General features: G+C 47.9%; 10 protein-coding genes across 10 annotated transcripts; 6 read left to right on the top strand and 4 right to left on the bottom strand.

The window, feature by feature from the left end:
- Positions 1-208: 208 nt before the first annotated feature.
- F4807DRAFT_429907 (uncharacterized protein) lies at positions 209-1,615 on the bottom strand. The gene is made up of 2 exons (XM_047998376.1): positions 742-1,615; positions 209-681 (listed from the first exon to the last, which is right to left on the bottom strand). The coding sequence occupies exons 1-2, from the start codon at positions 1,095-1,097 to the stop codon at positions 546-548; spliced, it is 492 nt and encodes a 163-aa protein (XP_047853425.1). The 5' UTR covers positions 1,098-1,615; the 3' UTR covers positions 209-545.
- A 496-nt stretch (positions 1,616-2,111) lies between these two features.
- Positions 2,112-3,027, top strand: F4807DRAFT_137660 (uncharacterized protein). The gene is made up of 3 exons (XM_047993076.1): positions 2,112-2,465; positions 2,519-2,591; positions 2,647-3,027. Exons 1-3 carry the CDS (start codon positions 2,295-2,297, stop codon positions 3,015-3,017), a joined length of 615 nt encoding a protein of 204 aa, XP_047853424.1. The 5' UTR covers positions 2,112-2,294; the 3' UTR covers positions 3,018-3,027.
- A 1,173-nt stretch (positions 3,028-4,200) lies between these two features.
- On the top strand, positions 4,201-6,239 carry F4807DRAFT_429899 (GTP-binding nuclear protein GSP1/Ran). Its single transcript, XM_047998375.1, has 5 exons — positions 4,201-4,645; positions 4,804-4,896; positions 4,970-5,123; positions 5,182-5,387; positions 5,438-6,239. Exons 1-5 carry the CDS (start codon positions 4,586-4,588, stop codon positions 5,570-5,572), a joined length of 648 nt encoding a protein of 215 aa, XP_047853423.1. The 5' UTR covers positions 4,201-4,585; the 3' UTR covers positions 5,573-6,239.
- Positions 6,240-6,269: 30 nt separating this feature from the next.
- Positions 6,270-10,046, top strand: F4807DRAFT_429896 (calcium-transporting ATPase sarcoplasmic/endoplasmic reticulum type). The gene is made up of 4 exons (XM_047998374.1): positions 6,270-6,866; positions 6,932-7,089; positions 7,166-9,792; positions 9,843-10,046. The coding sequence occupies exons 1-4, from the start codon at positions 6,749-6,751 to the stop codon at positions 9,931-9,933; spliced, it is 2,994 nt and encodes a 997-aa protein (XP_047853422.1). The 5' UTR covers positions 6,270-6,748; the 3' UTR covers positions 9,934-10,046.
- Positions 10,047-11,471, bottom strand: F4807DRAFT_429894 (proteasome component PUP3). Its single transcript, XM_047998373.1, has 4 exons — positions 11,162-11,471; positions 11,083-11,101; positions 10,533-10,984; positions 10,047-10,458 (listed from the first exon to the last, which is right to left on the bottom strand). Exons 1-4 carry the CDS (start codon positions 11,162-11,164, stop codon positions 10,315-10,317), a joined length of 618 nt encoding a protein of 205 aa, XP_047853421.1. The 5' UTR covers positions 11,165-11,471; the 3' UTR covers positions 10,047-10,314.
- Positions 11,472-11,555: 84 nt separating this feature from the next.
- F4807DRAFT_429892 (putative UBX domain protein) lies at positions 11,556-13,482 on the top strand. Its single transcript, XM_047998372.1, has one exon. The coding sequence runs from the start codon at positions 11,810-11,812 to the stop codon at positions 13,340-13,342; it is 1,533 nt and encodes a 510-aa protein (XP_047853420.1). The 5' UTR covers positions 11,556-11,809; the 3' UTR covers positions 13,343-13,482.
- On the bottom strand, positions 13,483-14,508 carry F4807DRAFT_429890 (ribosomal protein L36e). Its single transcript, XM_047998371.1, has 4 exons — positions 14,362-14,508; positions 14,041-14,141; positions 13,808-13,889; positions 13,483-13,745 (listed from the first exon to the last, which is right to left on the bottom strand). Exons 1-4 carry the CDS (start codon positions 14,416-14,418, stop codon positions 13,665-13,667), a joined length of 321 nt encoding a protein of 106 aa, XP_047853419.1. The 5' UTR covers positions 14,419-14,508; the 3' UTR covers positions 13,483-13,664.
- An 895-nt stretch (positions 14,509-15,403) lies between these two features.
- F4807DRAFT_137379 (Dbl homology domain-containing protein) lies at positions 15,404-19,351 on the top strand. Its single transcript, XM_047993073.1, has 7 exons — positions 15,404-16,354; positions 16,412-16,732; positions 16,816-17,016; positions 17,068-17,286; positions 17,335-17,569; positions 17,626-17,850; positions 17,908-19,351. The coding sequence occupies exons 1-7, from the start codon at positions 15,575-15,577 to the stop codon at positions 18,801-18,803; spliced, it is 2,877 nt and encodes a 958-aa protein (XP_047853418.1). The 5' UTR covers positions 15,404-15,574; the 3' UTR covers positions 18,804-19,351.
- Positions 19,352-19,833: 482 nt separating this feature from the next.
- Positions 19,834-21,037, top strand: F4807DRAFT_137381 (shwachman-Bodian-diamond syndrome protein). Its single transcript, XM_047993074.1, has 3 exons — positions 19,834-20,126; positions 20,489-20,612; positions 20,685-21,037. The coding sequence occupies exons 1-3, from the start codon at positions 19,963-19,965 to the stop codon at positions 20,754-20,756; spliced, it is 360 nt and encodes a 119-aa protein (XP_047853417.1). The 5' UTR covers positions 19,834-19,962; the 3' UTR covers positions 20,757-21,037.
- Positions 21,038-21,840: 803 nt separating this feature from the next.
- Positions 21,841-22,698, bottom strand: F4807DRAFT_137369 (uncharacterized protein). Its single transcript, XM_047993072.1, has 3 exons — positions 22,481-22,698; positions 22,103-22,419; positions 21,841-22,045 (listed from the first exon to the last, which is right to left on the bottom strand). The coding sequence occupies exons 1-3, from the start codon at positions 22,536-22,538 to the stop codon at positions 21,983-21,985; spliced, it is 438 nt and encodes a 145-aa protein (XP_047853416.1). The 5' UTR covers positions 22,539-22,698; the 3' UTR covers positions 21,841-21,982.
- Between the last annotated feature and the right edge of the window lie 1,469 nt (positions 22,699-24,167).

Genomic DNA, 24,167 nt, shown 5'->3' with positions numbered 1-24,167 from the left:
AAAGCAACTTTGGCCATGATCCGGCTAAGGCTTCGGAGCACTTTCTGGGCAATTGAATCTAAGGAATGACGAGGTGAATGATTGTTGAGCCAATGGGAAGCCGTTCTTACATGGAACTTTGGTAACGCGGGGTACAGACCGGGGTCTTGCTGGTACCTGCTGAATTAGATCTTGCTCCAAGGTTAGACTTCGGTACTCTTAAGTAGCGCCATCATTCCCGTACTTGCATCCATGCTTGGAGACACCCAAATAAGCAGTAGTTATGCGGTAGTCAGATATAGGGGAACCTGTGAAATAGCAAAATAGTGAGAATCTCTAGATTGAACATTGATTGATTAATGCGTGTGTATGTATTAGATGTTAAGGTAGTCCATCCATCGATCGCTCTTTTCCTTGGTAGATCTAATAACGTCTAGTGCAGATCATAGCCATCTATCATTAAGTATATTCCCATCCATAGAGTCAATATCATATTTCATACCCATACTACTACATAATCCATCAGTTAACCCCTATCCCGTTCGGCCAAGCTGCGGGCTCTCGGCCTAAGACGGAGGTGCAGGTTCAAAACTGTCGAACTCTCCCAAGATAGATTGCTTAGCCACGCACGTTGAGGCCGAACTTGAGTTTGTGCAGGTGAGGTTGGGTGTGATAAGTCCAGAGGCTTCGAACTGGGGAGTGCTATATTCGCGATTAGCCATCATGATATAGTAATTGCTAGCTTCAAAATCATGTACACACCTGCCGGGACACGCCACCTCAACCATGGTCAAGCCAGCAACTCCAGTCGTCTGGTAAATGAACGAGACATTTGAGTTGTCGCAAGGCCATCGGTTCGTGCCTACAGAACTCGGTTTCGAAGTCAAATTGTGACTACACGTAGTGTTGATTCCAGTGCCTGCATCAGCAAAATAGAACGAGGTGACGTTTTTTGCGCTGTCGGCTGCGTTTGTGAAGACGGTGAAGTTGGTGACTGTATAGTTGGCCGGATAAACACAGTCCACAGCTGTAGCCTTAAGGCTTGCAGGGACGGTGTATTTCAAGGCATAAGAAGTTGCCGATGCGGCCAATAGGCCGAACAGAATAGCAGTACGCATTTTCTAATATGTTCCAAGCGAATGTTGTCGGCCCAGATAGAGTAATGTAAAGAGTGATGTAAAGAGTGATGTAAAGAGCGTGGTAAGAGAATGCAGATATGGAAATATCGAAGAGAGAACTTCAAGAGCTATTAAAGGTTCCCGAATTTCCTAGTGAGCCAGGTACTATTAGTCAAACTTGATCTTTCATCAGAACAATGACCAACAACAAACGTACGAAGGTGGACCTACCTAGGTACTCTAATAAGAACTCGTTTTAAATCGGATTCTGTAAGGCCCTGGGAACAATTTTCCCCTGCCAAGACATCAGCATTCATCTATTCATTACTGTACTAAGATCGGTATATTTCTTATATGAATTACCCGAGTACGAATCTGTGCGGCTTCCTCGCCTATCTTTGTAAGCCGTTGAAGCTGCGTTGCAGATCCCGATGCAATCAGATGGATGATTCGCTAAAGTTGTACCCCCTTTCCACATCTTTCCACATAACATTACGTACCCCATCCCCCTGGGTAGCTTCCTGCGCGTAACCGACGGTATGGACCTGCAGGGGCCAGGAGAGAAACAAACTTCTCAAGCTTCTTAACGCTATCTGACATCGATACCAATAAATTGGTGGCCTCATAAGTGGCTCGGGTACAGAGGTACACCAATGCTTATAAAATTGAGGCTTCAAATGATAAAAAAAGAAAATCGACTTTTTTCCAAGTTTCATATTTTCATATTCCTCACGCCATACCACATGTATTGCGTAGATACTCTCATCAAAGCCCGACTACGTCGGTGTGTTACATATTAATGTGTACCCGAGCAATATGGCCTGTATACCAAACAAACAAAGGGAAGACACGTAGTTTAGACAAGTTGAAAATACCAACATCTCTTTTCAAACAACAATAGGCAGGATGAGGTGATATGCAAGTGTCCACATAATAAGAACCCCGTTATAGCGGGGTGAAAGTGCGGATATCTTTATACGTAGGTACATACGACCTAATTACTACCTCCTGGCTATGTGGATCGGTTACCTCATTGGCTGACCCCGCCATCCCACCTCCCAACGCGTCCTCTCTATGCCGGCCTAAACCTCACTCCTCAACTCCAGCCAATTCCAAAGCTTCTTAAAAAACTGATTATCTGATATATGGTAACGACTATCATATGATGACAGTTGACCTGACCCGTTCAAGAATATAATGGGACTTCCATTAAGAATGGATACTATTCACGCACCTACGGTTCCTGCGGGACCTTCGTCCCGGCCACTGGCGAACGGAAATGCGAAGCACCTATCCTTTGCCGAGCTTCAGGCTAAGAAGGAGAATTTGGAAGCCGAACTGAAGGCTTTGAGCAGTGTCCTTGACTCTGTAAGTGGCGCAGTCTCTTTTTCTTGAAATCATGATCCTGATCCCATTTATAGCATGGAGTCAACATGGAAACGCCTTTGACTACCGCCGACGGGTTTCCCCGAGCAGATATTGACGTGGCACAAAGTAGGGTCCTACTTGATCAACGTCTTATCTGATTAAAACTAATTCTTCTCTATAGTACGCACCACTCGAGCACGAATCATTCATTTGAAGAACGATTACAAAGATCTCATGAGCGCTATAGAGAAACATCTCCACGAACATTTTGCTAGCATCCAAGACACCGAAGATGTTGTACCCACGTCGACAAGCCGTACCGGGATATTAGGCGACTCGATCCCAGCCACTCTAGAAGAACCCTTTGCGAAAGTCAACAGCGTCGTTGCAAACAGCCCAGCGGAGTCCGCTGGCTTAAAACCTGGAGATGAGATCCGAAATTTCGGGTACGTAAATAAGGAAAATCATGACGGTCTTAAGAAAGTAGCAGAGTGTGTCCAGGGCAATGAAGGCGTAAGTCGAACCCCACCAGAACCTGATTCGTCAAGTTAGGCCCGTAAGACTAAAAGTATTATACAGCAAAGAATCCTCGTAAAAATCTCCCGTCGGAATGAGTCAGGTGGAAGACAAGAACTACAGCTGAATTTAACCCCTCGACGGAATTGGGGAGGCAGAGGTCTATTGGGATGCCACATCTTGCCGTTGTAGAAGATTCTACGCAGCACCGAATGTTCATTCCCGATACAATGTCCCCCCCTTTACCTCAACATCCGGCACATTTCCTCTGGCTGTATAGATAAGGCTACGGCGTTGCCTGATTGATAAGATAGGCGATTTAATGCTCGTGAACGGCACATGAGCTCCTTGATTTATGTTTTGCGGGGAGTCAGGTAGAGCTATGTACCCATTTAACGCGATCAAACAGCTTCAAAAAAAGGCCGGTCCGGGAATCAACAATGCCAACAGATACATAAGGCATTATTCTTCCATAGCCTGATCGATGCCCAGCCTGTTTCCACACTACAAGACTCCTAACGCGATAAGAGTTGGGCTCGTGGTGCTACAAGGTGAATGAGGTCACCAAATGATCTGGCAGGTAAGGTCATTGCAATTCAATCCCTTGTCCTCTGAAGACATATGTAAAGTGAGACATAAAGTGGCTAGGGTATATGGATTAAGTTGGTGAGGATCGATCAAGAGCTCTCAGCCAAGAAATATGTATCCTTAGTTAGATACCTACTAAGCTGCTTAGGCAGGAAATAAACATTACGCATAGAATTGGGTACGATGGATTCAGATCTTGATCCCATCATTAAGACCGTAGCAAAGCCTAACGAGCAAATATTTCTAGCTAGATGTATGTTGGTATATCGGAGAAGCTGTTATGGATAGGACAGATTTCCATGGAATGCACTGCCCTGAAATCTGTAGTAGAGAGGGGGAGGTTGGTGATGGAAAGAAAGGTAGTCTTTCGAAATAAAGACTAAAAGGTCGATATTAATTTATTTTTCAGTTCCTTCCGGCATAAAAATACGTACTATGAATAAGTGCCTGCCTCAGAGAACATTGAATGCATCTACCTATCTTAATTGGACGCCTGGGCTCAGGTTGGGTACATACCAGGTAGGTCCACGGTGTAATACGTTGTATATGGATATGTATGTGCAGGTATACCTGCCGTCAATATTGTCCTTGCAGGCAGAACGAACTTGCCCACTTCAAATGTGCGTCATTCCTTCCATGTCGTCCTTCACTTATTGCTCATTCCATTCCATTAATGCCCAGGGATCACGTGCTGCCCCGCAACCGTGCGCCCGATTTTTTTTTGAGGGAAACCCAACCTTATTCACGCCAGGTCCCGCCTCCAACTCTTAAAAAACAATTAGTCCGCCCATCAACTTTTGCCAACACCGAAATTTGCGATACTACCAAGACCGCTTCTTCGTCGCCTTTTCGATCATATCAAGTACGTCCGCCTGCATCTCGATACATATCGTAGCTACAATTCCGTCGAGATTGCGAAGAAGAATTCTACATTTTTCTTCTACAACTTCTAGCGAACCCCCACTAACATCAAGCCTAGTCCTCTCCATTTTCTGTTTATCTCATAACAACCGAAGATGGCAGCTGAAACGCCTACCTTCAAGCTCGTCCTCGTCGGCGACGGTGGTACCGGCAAGGTAAGTAATTATTCCCGTCTAATATGCTCATCTCAGGCTATCTTTTTATCCGTTGAGTCCCTGTCGCCATGCTAGACTCTGTTTATCAAGATCGCCTGCGCATAAATTGCCCCGCCTTTTGAAAGATCCTGCCACTGACCAGTGATCATGATGATTAGACCACCTTCGTCAAACGTCATTTGACTGGTGAATTCGAGAAGAAGTACATGGCAACTCTCGGTGTCGAGGTTCACCCCCTTGGCTTTACGACCGTAAGTCAAACCATTCCTCGCCTCGCGATTTCGCATTCCCTCTGTTTGGCGCAAACCATCTAACCATAATTAGAACTTCGGCAACATCACCTTCGACGTCTGGGATACCGCTGGACAGGAGAAGTTCGGTGGTCTCCGCGATGGTTACTACATTAACGGCCAATGTGGCATCATCATGTTCGATGTCACCTCCCGAATCACTTACAAGAACGTCCCCAACTGGCATCGTAAGTAGGAATTCAACTCTTGGGCCATCTTACTACTTAACTAACGCTTGTACTATAGGTGATCTGGTCCGTGTCTGCGAGAACATCCCCATTGTTCTGTGCGGTAACAAGGTCGACGTGAAGGAGCGTAAAGTCAAGGCCAAGACTATCACATTCCACCGCAAGAAGAACTTGCAATACTACGACATCTCGGCTAAGTCCAACTACAACTTCGAGAAGCCCTTCCTGTGGCTTGCTCGCAAGCTCGTTGGCAACCCTGCTCTGGTAAGTCGGCTTGATGTAATAAACAGTACCAATTAAGCTAACCTAATTAGGAATTCGTCGCCGCACCCGCCCTCGCCCCTCCCACTGCTCAAGTCGATGAGAAGCTTCTTGAGCAATACAAGAAGGAGATGGACGAGGCTGCCACCATGCCGCTGCCTGGCGAGGATGACGATGACGACTTGTAAATGAGCAACAACGAGAGGATATGCCACATGAGTAGGATGGGTCACGGTAATACTTCGACTTCATGAAGGATAAGGGGCTTGTGTGAGCTAGTGCGGAACAATTAAGCTGCACAAGCTGGATTGGGACCGAGGACCTTTCATAACCGTTGATTTCGCATGCATGGCTGCGTTCAGCAGCTACTAGATAGCAACAACACCCAATAGAGAGTTACGAGAAAGGAATTGCAGGTCTAATTCATAGGTCTAATAACGCCTAGGTACCTATGTATATCGGTATTTCCGCGATTTCTGCATTCTTTAGTATCCCATGCAAACAAGCGTAGTAAAAGCGTTTACGCAGGTAAGCTATCGCCAAATATCTTCAAGGTTCTGATTCTGCCGAGATATCCTTATATTCTTATGTACCGTGTACGTATGATTGATAGTGTTGATTACAAAGAAAACCAGACCCGCTGCGCCTATCCGACAGTTCATGAAGGTTTAGGTAGGTAGGTACCCTGAGGTACACAGCTAACAATGCAAGTCATAGAGTTTGTCCAATCGAAATGGATTTTTGGACCCCAAGATACTTTAACAGCAAGGATATTGGTGTTAAGTTTGATGGGGCTCGCGGTGCACTGGCAACCTGGTGACCAATTTGGCCCAGTTTGGAGCAGTTTGGCCGGAACATTTGAGCAGCCATAGAAAACCCGCCTTGCCGCCTTCCCTGTTACTAAGAGCTAAAAGCTAGGTAGCTGGCTAGGCGGAATTTGAGAGAACACGTTGCTGTGTACAATACCGTAGTATTTGTAAAGGGATCCACTTTCGACTTTATCAGTAGGTAACGATTCTTTTCCACGACAATCTTTAATAGTTTGACTTTGACACATTCCTCGTTTACATTTACGAGCCCTGGAGGTCTACCTTTTTTATTCTGTGGCAATTTTCAGGTAGTGGATGTGCTAAGTAAAAAGACATGTGGCATCTTTGAAGCGTCGCATGAACGTCTTTTCACTTCACATTCATAACACCCACCCCTCCATCAATTCCAATCCTCGGTTGAGCCAGCTCCGTTTGATTGCGTGCTCGTCGAAGGTACTCACTAACACGCCTCCCCCTGACATCCCACTATATTTTGTTTGGTTCTATCAGAAAAATAAGCTACGGCCATAAGATCCCCCACCTACGTCGACTGTCATGGAGAGCGCATTCGCGAAACCTATCCATGAGGTCCTGGCCAGTTTCAAAGTAGACGCAAAATCTGGTCTGTCAGATGAGCAGGTCGTCGAGCTACGGAATAAATATGGCAAGAATTGTAAGTTTGCGCCGCCCAGAGCTAACATTTATGTAAGTCAAAATATGTGCTAACCATTGGTGTAGCTATTCCAGAAGAGCCGCCCACGCCTCTATGGGAGCTCATTCTCGAACAATTCAAAGACCAGCTAGTTATAATACTATTAGGATCAGCAGTTGTATCTTTCGTTTTGGCTCTTTTTGAAGACGAAACTGGTTGGAGCGCATTCGTAGATCCTTTAGTCGTAAGTCTTCCTTGAACTATCTACCTACCTAAGTCTTGCCTTTGCGATTCAGAAGCTTACACACCCATTTCTATAGATTCTAACCATTCTCGTACTCAATGCTGTTGTCGGCGTGTCCCAAGAAAGCAGTGCCGAGAAGGCAATTGCCGCGCTCCAGGAATACTCTGCGAATGTTGCCAGCGTGATCAGGAACAATGGACATGTCTCGCGCGTCAAAGCTGAAGAGCTGGTTCCCGGCGATATCATTTCAGTGTCGGTTGGTGATAGGGTCCCCGCCGACTGCCGCGTTATTGCGATCGAGAGCAACAGCTTTGCTATGGACCAGGCTATCTTGACCGGCGAAAGCGAGAGCGTGGGAAAAGATCATACTGCTGTCGTCAAAGACGATAAGGCGGTGCTGCAGGATCAGGTCAACATGCTTTTCTCGGGAACAACTGTTGTAACAGGTCGTGCTAAGGCGGTCGTTGTTTTGACTGGGTCTAACACTGCGATTGGCGACATTCATGAGAGTATCACCGCTCAGATTTCCGAGCCGACCCCCCTGAAGCAAAAGCTCAATGATTTTGGCGACTCGCTGGCAAAGGTTATTACGGTTATTTGTGTCCTCGTATGGCTCATTAACATCCCGAACTTTGCGGACCCGAGCCATGGAAACTGGACTAAAGGCGCTATCTACTACTTGAAGATTGCTGTCTCTCTTGGCGTTGCGGCAATCCCCGAGGGTCTCGCCGTTGTGATTACAACATGTCTAGCTTTGGGAACGCGCAAAATGGCTGCGAAGAATGCTGTTGTCCGAAGTCTGCCGTCCGTGGAGACTTTAGGTAGCTGCAGTGTTATCTGCTCGGACAAGACCGGTACTCTCACTACGAACCAGATGAGCGTGAGCAAGGTTGTCTACATAAACAAGAACGGCTCCGACCTGGAGGAACTGGATGTTGAAGGTACAACGTTCGCGCCGAAGGGAAATATCACGCACAACGGCAAGGTTGTGAAGGACCTCTTTCAAAGCTCAAGCACAATCCGACAGATGAACGAGGTAGCAGCTCTATGTAACGATGCTCGGCTCGTGTACGATGCCCGATCTGGTACTTTCTCCAATGTGGGAGAGCCTACCGAAGGAGCTCTGAGAGTCCTTGCTGAGAAGATTGGACCTTGTGCGCCGGCGAACTCGAACCCTGATGACTGCATTCACCATGCTAGCACCTGGTATGAGTCTAACTTTCCTCGGTTGGCTACGTATGAGTTTTCTCGTGACCGGAAAAGTATGTCTGTCCTTATTCAAGCCGGCGAGCAGAAGAAGCTTCTTGTTAAGGGTGCTCCTGAATCGATTATCGAGCGCTGTACACACACTCTGGTTGGCGCTGATGGCAAACGAGTTCGTATCGATGACAAGCTCTACTCTCTACTCATGAAGGAAGTGGTCGAATACGGTAACCGTGGATTGCGAGTTATTGCCCTCGCTAGCGTTGACGATGTTGGATCCAACCCCTTACTCCAGAATGCCAAGTCGACAGCCCAGTATGCTCAACTTGAACAGAACCTTACCTTACTAGGTCTCGTCGGCATGTTAGACCCCCCTCGACCAGAAGTCGCCAGTGCCATCAAGAAATGCAAGGCTGCAGGAATCAGAGTTATCGTGATCACCGGTGATAATCGCAACACAGCAGAGAGCATCTGCCGCTCAATCGGTGTCTTTGGAGAATATGAGGACCTTAAGGGCAAGAGTTATACTGGCCGAGAATTCGATAATCTGAGCCCCAGCGAACAGCTGGACGCAGCGAAGAACGCCTCTCTTTTCTCTCGCGTTGAGCCTAGCCACAAGTCGAAACTCGTCGATCTCCTCCAGTCTCTCGGCGAGGTTGTAGCTATGACAGGTGATGGCGTTAACGATGCTCCGGCTCTCAAGAAGGCGGATATTGGTGTCGCAATGGGCTCCGGTACCGACGTTTCTAAATTGGCTGCTGATATGGTGCTCGCTGATGACAATTTCGCGACCATCGAAGTTGCTATTGAGGAAGGCCGGTCCATCTACAACAATACACAACAGTTCATCCGGTATCTTATCTCCTCCAACATCGGAGAGGTCGTCTCGATTTTTCTCACTGCCGCCCTTGGCATGCCAGAGGCTCTCATTCCTGTCCAACTCCTATGGGTCAATCTTGTTACCGATGGTTTACCTGCCACAGCGTTGTCTTTCAACCCTCCTGACCACGATATTATGAAGAGACAGCCACGGAAGCGTGATGAGGCACTGATTGGTGGCTGGCTATTCTTCCGCTACCTGGTAATTGGTACTTACGTCGGTATTGCCACTGTTGCTGGATACGCTTGGTGGTTCATGTATAACCCCGAGGGACCTCAGATCACCTTTTACCAACTTTCGCACTTCCACCGATGCTCTTCGGAGTTTTCGAGTATTGGGTGTGAAATGTTCAGCAACGATATGTCTAAAGCGGCATCGACGATATCACTCTCCATCCTTGTCGTCATCGAAATGCTAAACGCCATGAACGCTCTATCATCCAGCGAGTCTCTATTAACCTTGCCACTTTGGGAAAACATGATGCTTGTCTACGCTGTTGGGCTATCGATGGCACTCCACTTTGCACTTCTCTACACTCCTTTCCTTCAGGGCTTGTTCTCGATCTTGCCTCTGAACTGGATGGAGTGGAAAGCGGTGCTCATCATCAGCGCCCCAGTCATGTAAGTTAACCTCGTGAATATGAGATATGCGGTACGCTAACTCTTCCTAGTCTTATAGATGAAGTCCTCAAGGCTATTGAGAGGCAACTCTTACTCCAGAAGACGACAAGCGAAGAGACAGAGTCCAAGAAGGAAGCATAATTGGCCATAGACCTTGTTTCTAGACGCTAGACTAGACTAGATGTACTATATATAGGTGTATACGCCTCTTCGGCTGTGCACAATTACGAGAAACACCATGAATTCATGAAAAATTGTTGATCTGAAATAATGTCTTGTCATTAGTGGCCCTGAACGAGGTACTATCTAAAATGGTAGCACAACGATGGATTCTCTTCGCCATCGCATGTCTGCTCTTGCTTGTCAGGCTTCGTTGACACTGCCCCAAGGACTATCATCGGGCCATGCCCACTCTTGGGTTTGGTTTAACAGGACCAATGTACCATTTCAGATCACTAGCTACTTAGTATAGTAGCTAACGTAACCTGGTATATTGGTATCAGAGTAGGTAATTTGGCTCCCTTAGTCTTGTCTGCCCTTCAATAATCTCTTGGTGACCTTGTCCTTCTCAATAATGTACACGTGTGCACCCCATCCTGATAGAGCATCTCGGTCCACGGCGCTCAACAGAGCCTGGGAGATTGTCTCGAAGAGGTCGTCGGGTCCCTAAGCACACGTATCAGCAACATTCCTCTCGATGTTCTTTCAGACTTGTCAAAGCCTCATTAGTTATTACTCACCAGATCGGGCTCCCACAAGCTCTCACACATGCCGAACAGCTGCTCGGAGGCGGTGCCGGAGACGATGAAGTCCTTGGCGAAATCAATGCAGCCGATAGAGTCGAACCCGCAGATGAAGGGCTTCCCGGACTTGGGCTCGAGGCCGGCGACGACGGGGCTGACGAAGAAGGGGCCAAAGCGACGCTCGTACAAGGACGAGGACACCAGGTTGGCGAAGGTAGTGGGCGCGATATTGCGCTCCTCGCGCAAGCGGTACATGTTCACCTTGTACCGGAACAGGTCCGACACGGTGGACACGTCGGTGGCCAGGCCGGTCAGGCCCAGGAAGACGTCGCCGTAGCGGAAGATCTTGGGAAAATTGTTCGACACCGTGAGCGACTGCAGGCCGAGGCGCAGGTCGCAGGCGATGGCGACGCAGTCCTTGCCCACCATGGCTACGCAGGCGCCGCCGTCTGTACATGGCGAAAAAAGATTCGGTGGTTAGCTATTTGGCTCTGTTTCGAGTTTGTTTGGGGAACGGGGTAGCAGGGCGGGATGAGGAAAAGCGCACTTATGGAGAAAGGTGACGACTATGAGGATATGTTAGCTAGGCCGGTCTACCAGGCGGTTTAGAGCTTGAGGGAGCTTACCATGGCGTCAAAATGTCTGGCTTTGGATTGAAAGAAGCTGACGATATGGCTCCAATTATTGTGGATGTGTTGAGGTTTAGATGTGAACTGGGGCCGTCCGTGCTATATCGTTATTGTAATAGTAAAGAGGCTCGTTTTGGGTGAGGACAGCTCAATGGCTAGACCGGGCTGAAGGTTGGTGGTTGTAAATGCAAGTGCTTCCCAGTCGGCAAGGCAAACACGTCTGGCGCGGCAGCTTCAGCTCCCGATCAGGTCTGGTCGGGAAAATAGCGGGTTATGGGTACCTATCATTTGTACTGTCATCCCTGTGCATTTGAACGTACCTAAGTGTGGGAAACAGCCCCTCCATTCAATCAATTCATCAGCAGGAAGCTGCCTGTAGCTAGGTACAAATCAGAGGGCTGATGTAATCGTACTTACGACATACTCTAGGTATCTTTCAACAGCGACCTTGTAAATATTCTTTTACATTCTATCGTTAATTTCATGACTCCTTGCTATCTGGTCAACGAGATAAACACATCTATTGTTGCGAAAGCACCGTCCGAGTCTATATAACCTCCAAGGAATCAAGAAATCAAGAAACACTATTCGAACTTCCAGATCTTTGTTCTCCTTGATACCTTACAGGTATCCGATTTCCTTCCTATGGCTACCAACGTCAAGGTTGTGGGGACAGACCTCAAGCAGGTGACTATCAAGGTCAACCCAGGCACCTACTTGACAGATGTCTTGGAGCAGGCCTGCGAGAAGCTCAAGGTCCCTTCAAGCAAGTATTTATTAAAGCATAAGCAAAAACAACTAGACCTCTCAAACACATGGCGAACCTCTGGTCTCGTACCCGGCGCGAAGCTCGAACTTGTCGTCCGTTCTAATACACCCACCGCGATCAACGTCGCATTGCAATTTCCGCCCCCCGAGTCGAACCTATTCCCACCGTCAGGCCGAGTTACGGAGAAGCTGCCAAGCGACTTTACGCTATGGAAGTTGCTGCGCCAGTTCGAGAGTGGCAAGTCTGGCCAAGGGAAGAACTTGAACATCACGGGCAGAGGGGTGGCGCAGACGAGTAATGGCACGGCTGCGGGTAGTGGGCAGTTATACTATGAGACGCCAGTCTTGACGATCGAGAACAGAACGTTGTCCACCTTCGCCGACTTCCAGAAGACTCTGTCGCAATTAGGATATAATTCGGGGAGTGTCCTGATACGCCTGTCTTTCCGCAGAACTGATGTCACCTTGGTTGATGCTATGGCGGAGATGAGCCGTCACTTCAAGGCAGAGGAAGAGGATCGGAAAGCAGAAGAATCCAATGTCGGGTCTACGACAAACAACGAGACGATTAGTTCGCTTGATGCTATACCTCCTAATGACGCACCAAGCATCCCCTCGGTGGATAACCCAGAAACAGAAACACCTCCCTCTGTTCACGAGAATAACACAGGCCCTTCTACCGCACAAGAGCCCACAACAGACGCCGATGCCATGGACGTCGACGTTCCATCCGCCGACCACCGTCCCGTTACCATCTTTTCCGCACCAACATCAGGCACTCCAGTTGCGGCATTGCGAACTGATTCAGACGATGCTTTCGCTCCGCGTATCGAACACGCACAGGCCCACCAACGACTTCTCAAGACCGCAGGAGAAAACAAGCGTCTTCTCTCAGACCAAGAGCTCGAAGCGAAAGCCGCGGCCGAGGCTGCTAGAGTATCAGCCGTCAAGTCCATCCGGATCAAAGTCCGCTTCCCGGACAACTTTTCCGCGGAGTGGCCCTTCGGCCCCGACGACACCGGTGCGGCGCTGTACGCGGAGGTTAGAAAGATAATGGCCAACGATACGGCGCCCTTCAAACTAGCGCTTCCTCCCGGAAAGGTAGTGATCAAGGACGACAGCAGCCCGGCGAGCAAGCTCATCGGCGGATATCGGTTGAGTTCTAATACGTTAGTCAACTTTATGTGGGATGAAAGGGTACCCATCGAAGTCCGGGGGCAGCCTTTCCTGAAGGGCAGTGCTGCTGGCCAAGCTCAACAAGTAGTTGTGCCGGAAGAACCACCTGATGTTGTGGGTGAGGCAGGCCCTAGTTCTTATGTACCAACACCGGCGCCCAAACCGAGCTCTGGAGGAGATAGTTCTGGTTTTAAGAAACCGAAGTGGTTGAAAGGGCTTGGTGGTAAAAAATAAAAAGGGCATTATTGAACGAGGAACTTAAGCATTTACTAGTCTGCTAGAACGGTGACGATCGCATTGTATGGAGTTCTGGCTGCATTATGGAGTTGTCGAGCAAATCAAATGCCGTACTGATTATCAACGAAGATGAGGGTGCACGTAGAAGAAATTCCTTAATTCCCATTTGTGTCATTTGGTAGCTATCATTGAGCTATCTGTCCAGCCCGATCCTGCGTAAATCATCCATGCCGAAAGACGGACGCCAGACCTCATGCCAAAGTTACTTTTCGTTCCCTCGACGCCCATAAACTGCCATGCCCTCTCGAGGTGATGTCGTTTAGTGACCGGCTCTGCGGGACTCGGCGATGACTCGCTGGAGCTCGTCGACCTTCTTCTTGGCACGGCCAAAGGTACCGAGCTGAGGAGTTAATTAGTCTGTGGATTTTTCTAGAAGGCGAATAATGGTGTGCAAATACGTACCCGCTTCTTGGCTAGCTTACGTGCTCGCTTGTCCTTGCTGTTGCGCAACAATTCGATGACTCGGCGCTCGTAGGGGGCAAGACTAAGGTAGAAGTCGGATGTTAGCAATCTTATGACCTTGTACGGGCGTAGCCTTTGCCCTAGACACCTCATTACACACCACGTGAAAATGACTCCAACGTAGTGTAACCAACGACTAGTAGAGGGATAGTTTTAAAATGACTTTGACTTACCCAGCAACCTCCTTGACGATATCACGGACGAAAGCGGTGCGCTTGCTCAGGTGGCCCTTGGTTCGGGAGACACGGGGCTTAACGACGCGAGCTGTGGTTTTCTATAATTTCCCAAAAGGACCAAAAGTCAGCCCATTGTCCATCGTCTGCTTATATTTGCAACGTATTTATTTTTCAGAGAGAGAAAAAATATTGCAAGAGCAGAGATCCTCCACGAGGTGAGACGGGCGGAAACGACTCTTGGTATATCTTTTTTTTACTCCGAGGTTTGGTAGACGGGTAGGTAGACGGGTAGGTAGATATATCGGGGTATCATCTTACATGGCCGCGGTTGAGACCGATGGTGAGCCCGGTACGGGCAGGCGCTTCCTTTGCCATCGTTAATCGGTTGTTGTCGATTGACGTTGGTGATGGCTGTGGGTTAGTAAAATTTCGCGGTTGAGGGAAGAAAGAGGAGATTGTGAAATTTTACCCGTTAAAGTTTGGAGATTTTGATAATTGGGTAAGCGGGTTTGTGGTGTGGGGCAGAATAAAGAATTAAGCGAACTTCTACCCGGCTCGATTGATTGGCTAGCCTTGTCCGATAAGCTACGATGAAATCATCCAATCAAATCATTTGCCTATCAGCGGGTACGGCCTAGATATGCAATGCATGTGACGAATTGGCAATTGGGCTGATGGTTACCACCGACTCACCGACGGTGTGTCGTGTCCACTTTCGTATTCACTGTGATGGCGAGAGCATGTAAGATACTGCATGCATTAGACCGGTCATATATGTACGTTATATTATATAGATTATATCTTTCTCATACCCATCCTCAAAACTTGTTCCTTTTCTGCTAGCACGATATCATGTAATAAAGAATTATCCAAACTATATGATTTTAGATTGACACCTATTCCGTATGGACGAAAACGCGAAATGTGGATCGTCGTTTATGACGTTGGTGTCACTACAATGAGCATGGCTTGCATGCAGATTTCATTGGAATGCGCCTTCTTCTGTACATGCGTACCTAGATACCTGGATACTTACCCAGATAGCTACCAGTAAGGTTAAGATTGGTGTCACCTCATAAACATTGAAAGAACCCGACCAAATATTTACGAAACCTCGTCCCGGAGACAGAGGTAGGAGCTGTTTCTCTTTAATCTTGAAACTTCCATATCTCTTTTCTGAAGCTTCCATTTCCTCTTTTTCGCCAGGCTCGAAGCCAGCCTGCAGCCTTTCGTCGTTCGTTGTCTACCTAACTAGTAGCTTTAGTCTCGCTGTCTTTCTTTCCATCCTTCCCTTTACCGTGCTAGGGTTACTGCATGGTCTAACTTGCAGTATCACCTGCATTTCAATAATGCTCTCAAGAGGAGACTCTTCGTTTTCCAGTCCTCCTCCTAGCCAACTACATCGTTCCCTTGGTTTTTGATCATCATGTTTTGAATTGAGCCTCGAGCCGGTTGCTTTTGGTGTCTTGGGTGACATATTTGCATCTTCAGTTTCTTGGTCCGCATTTCTTGGTCACCATTCATCACCATCATGTCTCTCGCCGTCTTGACGGCCGATCCTCTTCGACCTTGTTCACAGAGCGGCTCTGTACGTATTGCTGGCAAGACCGATTGGGCAGCGGCCCTCAAGCTAAATCGAACCGATCCGGGCCTGGGCCTTAGCTTCGAAGAGACCGATTTCGTTCGTAGTGATGGAGAAGACGCTTGGAATACGTTGGATAATATAGCAGCACTTGGCTTGACTTTGGAAAGTGACGAGGATGAGGTAACGCATTCAACTGGCTTACCTAGGTTCTCTCTCGAAGATGTTGGGGGTGACGGGGTTGAGTCTGGGCAGTTAGGAACTTCTTCGCCGATAGTCGGGCCATTTCACAAGTGGATGAAGAACCTACATAGACGAGCCCACCGTTCGAGGATCCAACATGACCGTAGCGGGTTCGAGTCATTCCCCGAATATTCGGAAAGTCATATAGGGCACGACGTTACGTCGTTAAATAACCACAGGAAATCATCCTCTGGGTCCTCTTTTGGATTCGTCGCCGCTGTCAGAAGCGCAAGCGTGAGTCTTGCTAGCACCAGCGTGATAACGCGGCCACGGAGACATACTGGACGATCATCGCTCCAAGGCAGGTCAGATCTTAGTAGCAGAGGATCAACCGGCCAGCGGTATTCCGAGGATAGCACCGGCTTCGAGCGAACAGTGTCAAATGATCCAGGAGTGACAGAAAGGTTGCTTCAAAGACGACGTATTCTAGAGGAGTTCATCAACACCGAAGAAAGCTATATTGGAGATGTCAAGTTCCTCATGAACGTATGTTTTCGGTCCTGCCAACTCCCACTAAGCCACCAGCACTGATTTAGATATTAGGTCTATGTTACCATCTTAGCTTCTCTACCATCACCGCAATGGGGCCTTCGTGCCTCCATAAATCGTAATTTGACAGATATAGTTGAATTGCATGAGGAAATTCTTGGTGAGCTTCACCGAGTCGTGCCCAACTCCGAGTATACGCAGCCCGAGCGTATCCCAGTCGCTCCCAATCCATCGGCAGCCAAGAAGCATCATCGCTGGCGCAGTCTAGATTCTGTTCCCGAGGACAGAGGAGAGACCTCCTGGTTGCAGCATATTCCTAGTGTGATTGCTGAGCCGAGTATTGCTGCCAAGGTAGCTCATATATTCGGGAAAAGAGTGAGTGTGATTATTCGATCGTACCATAAAAGCGTTATCTTTTACTAAAACTACAATGTTCAACTATATTAACACTACAACAGATGAATCGATTCTTTGTTTATGAGGAATATGGCGCAAAGTACGAGCTAATGATCAAGGATGTTGCTTCTGCTCATCGAGAACTGCCCCAGTGGGAGACGTACCAAAAGGGACTTGAAGCATTAGCTGCTTCTCTAGGCGCCGTAAATTATCACCTTGACAATTCCAGGAAGTCATTAACTATTGGTGACCTCTTAGTCAAAGTGAGTTCCCCAACTTCGTTACAACCCAGAGCTTCTGCTAATGACTTGAAGCCGATCCAAAGAATCTGCAGATACCCACTCCTCTTCGCTGAGCTTCTCAAGTATACCCCTGTATGTGACTGTCCAAGTTCTCATATGGAGATCGAGAAGGTTCTCATTCGACTTCGTGAGGCCACTGCTGAGATCAACCGCGCCACGGATGACCCACGACTGAAGGGTACAATGGAGCAAACCTGGTTAATTCAAGATCGACTTGTATTCCCCAACCAAGTAAGAATTGTTGCTCTCTATGATATTATTTTTCTAATCATCTAGCAGAAATTGGATGCTGCTTCAAGAACGGCAATTCGTTCGTTCGGACAAGTTCGTCTTTGTGGTGCTCTGCACGTTTGCTGGCAGAACAAAGACGGCGTAGATGGTACATACATGGTTGCGCTTCTCTACAAAGACTGCCTATGCCTTGCCAGCGCCAGCGGAGCGGAGCCAGTCTATACGATCCAGGCTTGTATAAGTCTCGCAGACATCAAAATTGAATCCGTCGATAATGGCCGAGGTAAGCTTATTCCAACAATTGCGCCTTTTCTTCTATTTCATACTAATAACATCAAGGCCTCCAATGCCATACTGCGCCCTTCTCATGGAAGCTCGTTTTCGAATGCGATCATCAACTCTACGAAATCATCATGACAGCTTGCAACGCAAAGGAGGAAGAGGAATGGCGCGCTCGCATTTTGCATTACTCCCCAACTGAACCATGTGACATATCAGAACCTGTGTTCTATAGCTCAATCTTTCTCAACATAAAGAGTCTTGGAACAATCTTTGGAAAGCCAGGTAAGCTTTTTTTTTTCCAAATATAGACACCTTGACAGATTGACTGAACCGTTGCAGGCACCATTGCCCGTCGTCTTTCTATTCATAGGGCCACCACGGTTGGCCCCAAATCACCATTATATCAAGTTATACTCAAGAATACTTGTACGGCGAGAGATACTACGTCGGTAACTTCTACTACGTGCATCAACCGCTCGCAATCACTTTTAACAACAAATACACGTATCCCGGTTCTTGCTCCTCCCAGGGCAGATCGGGCTCGGGTTGAAGCTCTATTGGCAGATGTTTGGAGTCGCAAAGTGTTACCCTTCCCTGGCATAGCAAGCCGTTCGAGAAGCGAGCACCTCGTCCGTAGCTCAGCATCAACTGTTATGAGAAAGCTGAGTGTTGCAAGTATCACTAGCTCGTTTGCAAAGCGGTCTATGAGCAGTACCAGCGTAGCAAAATTAAATGAGGATGGACTTCCACACGCCAACGGCACTGTTCATCTCAACTACGACAACAATAAAACGGTTGGGTCTATTAGGACTGACACATCCGACATCGATGTTAAATCAAGACTCCCAATGATTCAGGATGAGACCGAGCATGCTAGCAGCATTAGCCCAAGTATTACCTCTACAACTGGTGTTCGAGGACAGTCGGGAACGGTGAAGAAGCATGACCTCCCAAAACTCGATTTAGAATGGATGGGGGCAAGGGATACAAGCACTTCAACTCCTACTTCACGACTGTCGCCGTTGAATAGTGTCCGTCGCAAAAGACAGACATCCCTATCAGCTAGATCGTCGCCATCGTCTACCGAAGACGAAGAAATTATATACCATGGACTTGGAATGAAGCATCGCTTACACGAAACATTAACTAACGCCAGGCCTTCAAGCAAGTGGGCAAGAGTAGGAGGCATCAACAGAGGTTTGATGGCGTCCAGCATTCGTGATTTCTTTAGATGAAGGAAGGCAACTTCAACATTACATTACATGGCACGAGTTGGGTATAGATACATACGGTTTGGACTGGTTCTGGCTTAGGATTATACCATTCTTTCATTATTTCTTATTTCGCGATGACACCGGAACGGCACCAAATTCCTTACGACGGTTTTGCTTTTTGTCTTTTGCTCCATTAGGCTCTCGGACTTGGACTACTACGATTATACCCCTACAGCAATGTACTTAGGCGGAGCAATGGAATTCTTATGTTACTCCGTTACCCCAAGTCGTTCGGTGTAACGAGACCAGGGGCACGTGTTTCGATACCCCAACTAATATTTGATGGCATTCCCGAGTCTTGAATGTGAATGCGATGATGTTCAGTCTAGGTATCTCATGTTTGATTTGTAAGGCTAGAACGTACTAGCATACGTACAGCATTGAATCGAAACTGCCTAGGTACATATTGCACCTGTGGTTAGCACGAATGCAGCCTTACCCAACCACCTCACACCACTAATAGAAGTTTCGATGATGATCGGATCCTCCCGCTTGGTACCTAAGCTAGTGTCCGTCGTCTGTCTTACATATGTACCTGTTACGTACCTACCTACAATACCAGATGCTCTTCCCATCTTATTCCATGGCTTTCCACAGGTAGGTGCATACATACGTAATTGCTATTAGATTAATAGACAAAGCGAAGGTTAATGTACCTCGTAACAATAGAGGGGCCAAAGGCAAAAAAAGACCAAAATGGTGTTAAGCTCCCTAGCTGATCCTTGTCATAAAGCTGGATCAGTGACATAATGCGGGGAGCTGAGGCAGGTACAAACAGAAATGATGACGTAGATTTCTGCCGTTTGGCAAAGTATGCCACATGATGATCGAATGGAGGAAACAGCAGCTTGTTGAAAAGCATATTTGAAGCTCTGTATGCCTAGACCTGTCTCTTCTTATGTGCCATTACTCTTAACTTCCTCTCTTCAACTTCATCATCAACCAACAATCCCACGTCAAACTCTCGACTCTAACAACACATCCGTCTCGTTCAACTTCATCCAACTCTCATCACTCATCAACCAATATTATCAATTCCCAAAGCCTTTCTCCAGTAGCTTTTATTGAGATAACTACCTAGCCCACTCTCTCTACACGACTTCAGAATCAATTGCCCAACATGACTAAAGGAGAAGCCTCTCAGATCAAGGTCCACTACAAGGGCAAGGATGAGGACTTCATCATCTTCATCGACGACCTCGAGACCTATAAGAAGTGGAAGAGCGACAAGTCTATTCCTATGGCTCACTTCATCTCCACCTTCCAGGTCTTCGTGACACACAAGTAAGTCTTCGCTCACGTGCACCTCCTCTCTTCAGCTTCCACTGCCCCGAACACAATGGCGTCCTACGAAGGCTCGCCAAGTCGCCTAAGCACATGATCCCAGATAGTATGGCAACGCGGTCAGTCAGCCACTTCTATCATGACGTAGCCGCGTAAGCGCTTGCGGGCTGAGGTGGTGTTACCCGTTCTTCAATTCTGCAATGGTTAGCCCCCAAGTATGATCTGGGCCGCGGCACAGCGAAAACCACTAGCCAATGGCTTCATCCTAAGCGCCGGGAGCCAATACGAGTCCTACCATTTCATGTACCTCCCAATTCCGGGCTATTTTATATAGACTGCGACTAACATGACATGTCCAATAGGCAGGGAACGCAAGGTCAGATGGATGGCGCCTCCAAGGCGACTCTCGATAACGAGTTCGGTGTATCCAACGAGGATGAAGTCATTAAGAAGATACTAGACAGCGGTAGCCTTCAGGAGTCCGAGGTATGTTGCAACCTTTTCCAACCGACCATTGAAATAGAGTACCGAACACATGCTAACGGTGATACCTCATAGTTCCCTGAACGCCAAGGACCCAAGAACGACGCTCAGCAAGGCTCCATTGTCACCGGCCAGGTTACTAGATAGGGTCGCAAATATCCTCACCGGCAGAACCTGGGGAAAGCTGCTGCGTCGTACTTTGGTACTACATCGCGCCGATGATTGAGATGGCAGCACCAAAGTGTGTTAGGGCCGTCATTGCTTAATGTTCCTATGAATCATCAACCAACATAAGTTTTGCAGGCGATGATTAGGGTTTAGCTACCTCACAACTAGCGAGGAACATTTTCGCGATGGATTTGTAGAATAGGCGTAGCTAGCGGCATATAAATCCCAAATGGTTCCAATCCGTAAAGGGTCTAAATGATTTGCGTTGTCCTGTGAATGATGTTGTATTTGAATCCTTGCTCATTTAACATTCTAGACGTTGCTCTGGGTAGCCAGCGCTCGGCTGTTTCGAGCCGAGCCTCATACCAGAGTGTTTCGCAACCCCGGTCAACTTACCCACAACTTCAGTATCATGTCCAGCTTGCTAGCATCTGAAACCGCCAGCCTAGTCTATAACATCAAGTACGATAATCAAGTTCTCAGCCTAGCCGAACCTTCGATAGGATAGTTGCAGAGTTTTTTCGTTGGGGTTTCTCGTAAAGGTTCACGCGGTGTACAAAATTGCGAGGTTTCACCACATCGGTATTATTAGGTAGGGTGCGCTACACGGACATCGTGAGATGTTTTGTATTGTAACATGGCCACCAACTCACTGCCACTGCAAACTGCAACCACAACCACCTTCCAAATATAATTTGTAAAATCGCAATCATGCCCGTTCTCATAGCCATAGCCTCGTCCTAAATAGCAATACCAAATAAAAGGTGATTTCCATTCACCTCTTTCTTCCTCCACATCCTGCGACTGCCCAAGAAAAATGTCAAATAAAAGCAAAGTGGGGGTCTCATCAACGCCGGTGTCGTGCATGTAAATAGGAGGTTTCGGATGAGAGTTCAAGAGAGGAAAACTGATATTCTCCATAAATAATACTCTTTTGTTCTCTATAATATAGTATATAGATTTATGATGGTTTGACGATGTGAGTTATATGTGCAGGATACATCGGGTTTATATTCATTCCTCAGAAGGTAGAAATGAGAGATATGTACGTTCGTATGTACGGCAGCTCCATCTCTTCCTCGCCTCCTTGAGCCGACGCATGATCGTGAGCGGAAACGAGGAGGTGGTGAGGCCAAATTTGAAATTTGTACAAGACCCGGGTGTATTTGCTCGATCGAAGCGAAAAGGCAGTCGCCGTTCTACCTTTACGCTTTGGAGCCACCCGAGCGGCCTCGTTGCGGCAGAGTCCATGGCTTAGCGCAGACAATCTGGATCTGATGTTAGCGTCGATCGTGTCTTATATTGAGTGAGATGTAATAACGTACCTCGCCTTCACTGTACGCCACGAAGTAGACGATCATCGCTACCAAGTAGTAGATAGCAGGATTGGTGCCCTGGTATATGAGGACCGCGGCGAGCGATGCCAGAGGGAACGTAGCGAGACGGGCCTCGATACTTCGGTGAATCGCGCTCCCAGCGATGAGGCCCAGCGGCCACTCCCACGCCAATATCCCTATTCCCAAGATTAGGTTTATAATCTGGAGCGCCGGAACCGGTTTTACGGCCCCATCTAGCGTTTTCGTTAGGAAGTCGAAGAATATCTTGGGCCAGAAGAACGCCTCGAGCGCGGCAGCAATTTGGTCTGAAACAATGTTAGCAAAAGTTACGAATCTCCTCGATGTCGTAAAGAGAAAACCACATACAAGCTGCAGCAGTGATGGCGATGAGTCTAGCCCAGTGGTTCTTGATAAGTCTTCCCATTTCGACGGTTTCCTCTTAAATTTTCTCTTGACCAAATCGATAACTTTTTTCTGCCTTTTGGAAATTCCCAATTGCTGTTTTCTCGACCGAATCTCTCTTAGTTTCTTCTTCTTCTTCCTGAAGTCCCAAACGATCCAAGCGCTCGACCTTCTCTCAATCCAACAATCCTCAAAAATGTCCAACGACCGGGTTGCGAGAAGAAGCGAAGCGAAAGTAAATCGGCGGCGGTGTTTGAAAGAATGTTGCGAGGTAGCCGGACCTGCGTAGCGGTAGAATAGAATAGTAAATTAAAAGAACCGATATTAAAGAACGGTAATCGGATGAAGGGCGAATGCACAGCAGCCGACAACCAAGAGGGAAGAAGAAGAGAAGAAGAGAAGAGACGAGGGTCCAATTGGGAATATACGGGCGGCAGCGAAACGGGGCTCTGCGAGGCTATATTGGATAGGGACCCTGTTGTGGTCTGGGCTTTCCACTCTCGCTTTCGATCTTGCGATCCCCTGTAGGGGAGCTAATGCTCCCGTTGAGGGAGGGCTCGTGTCAGGACGGCTGATGCGAGCCGGGATGGGTTATCTGACGTTCCTGAGCCGACGGATGCTAAGCTTCGTCTGAGATCCACGTTCTTGAGATCTTGTCTATAACGACAGCAGGCATCCGAGCGACATCTGTATCATCCACGAGTTTTGTACGGCAACCCCTAGCCCGAAGAGGGGGGATCGTTTCTATGTACAACAAAATATTCCACAACTTTATTCGAAGGTGGGTCGTTTAAGCCTTATCGAGGCTATAATATCATAAGACGGCAAGCCGATGTAATAGTATGAAGTCGTGTCTCTAAACGGTCGTCGGTACTCCACAGGGATATCAATGTCATAACTCGTCTAAGTCGTCTATTCCAGGGGTGAGTGAGGCTCTAGCTCGATCGCATGAGAGAAGCGTCTGAAGATCATACGGAACCAAGGGCGATGATACTTCCAAGGAGGCGTCCCGAGTTTCTTCATGTATGAAAGGGTAGCTCCGGGGAATCTTCAGACATGAGGCGGCATGCAAGAGTTTAAGAAAGCGACAGGGACAGTGGGTCTTCAGGGAAACGCATCGAGTCTCACCAGCCCACGCCGAGACCGCCCGTCTCTGCGAACCAATACTTACAGGGCCAAGCATACAAGAGAGGATATTTGCGTTGCGGCCCTTCCCAGACGGCCGCGAAAGGTACATAGATTGCCATGTACTTAGGTCGTAACATGGGGGTTGCGCAGCCAGCGCAGCGGTTGCGTCCTGCTTCCATGATGTGCAGAACTGGGCATATAGCCCAAAGTAGCTTAGATAGAGGAGATAGAGGTCCCATCACAGTCTGCGCGTGTGTGGATACGGTATGTGAAGTAACCGTCGATTGGGTAAATAGAGGATCAATGTAGCTTGGCCCTACCAGTCTAAGCAATGCGGGTACATGGGCTGGCGGTAACCGCTACGTGCCTATGTACTGTGGCTATGGGTATTGGGCGAGTTCGATATTGCGGTTGCGAAGATGGTGGGAGATCGAGGTGATTGGGCTTTTCCCTGGCGGCTACAAGTCTTTGCGCAACCAATGAGAGTTTCGATATGGGTGCTCTTGCTGCATGACAACTCCAA

This window comes from Annulohypoxylon truncatum, assembly GCF_022578515.1.
Source record: "Annulohypoxylon truncatum strain CBS 140777 unplaced genomic scaffold F4807scaffold_20, whole genome shotgun sequence".
Taxonomy (NCBI): domain Eukaryota; kingdom Fungi; phylum Ascomycota; class Sordariomycetes; order Xylariales; family Hypoxylaceae; genus Annulohypoxylon; species Annulohypoxylon truncatum.
The sequence above is the reverse complement of the archived record's forward strand: the minus strand, read 5'-3'. Positions and strand labels throughout refer to the sequence as shown.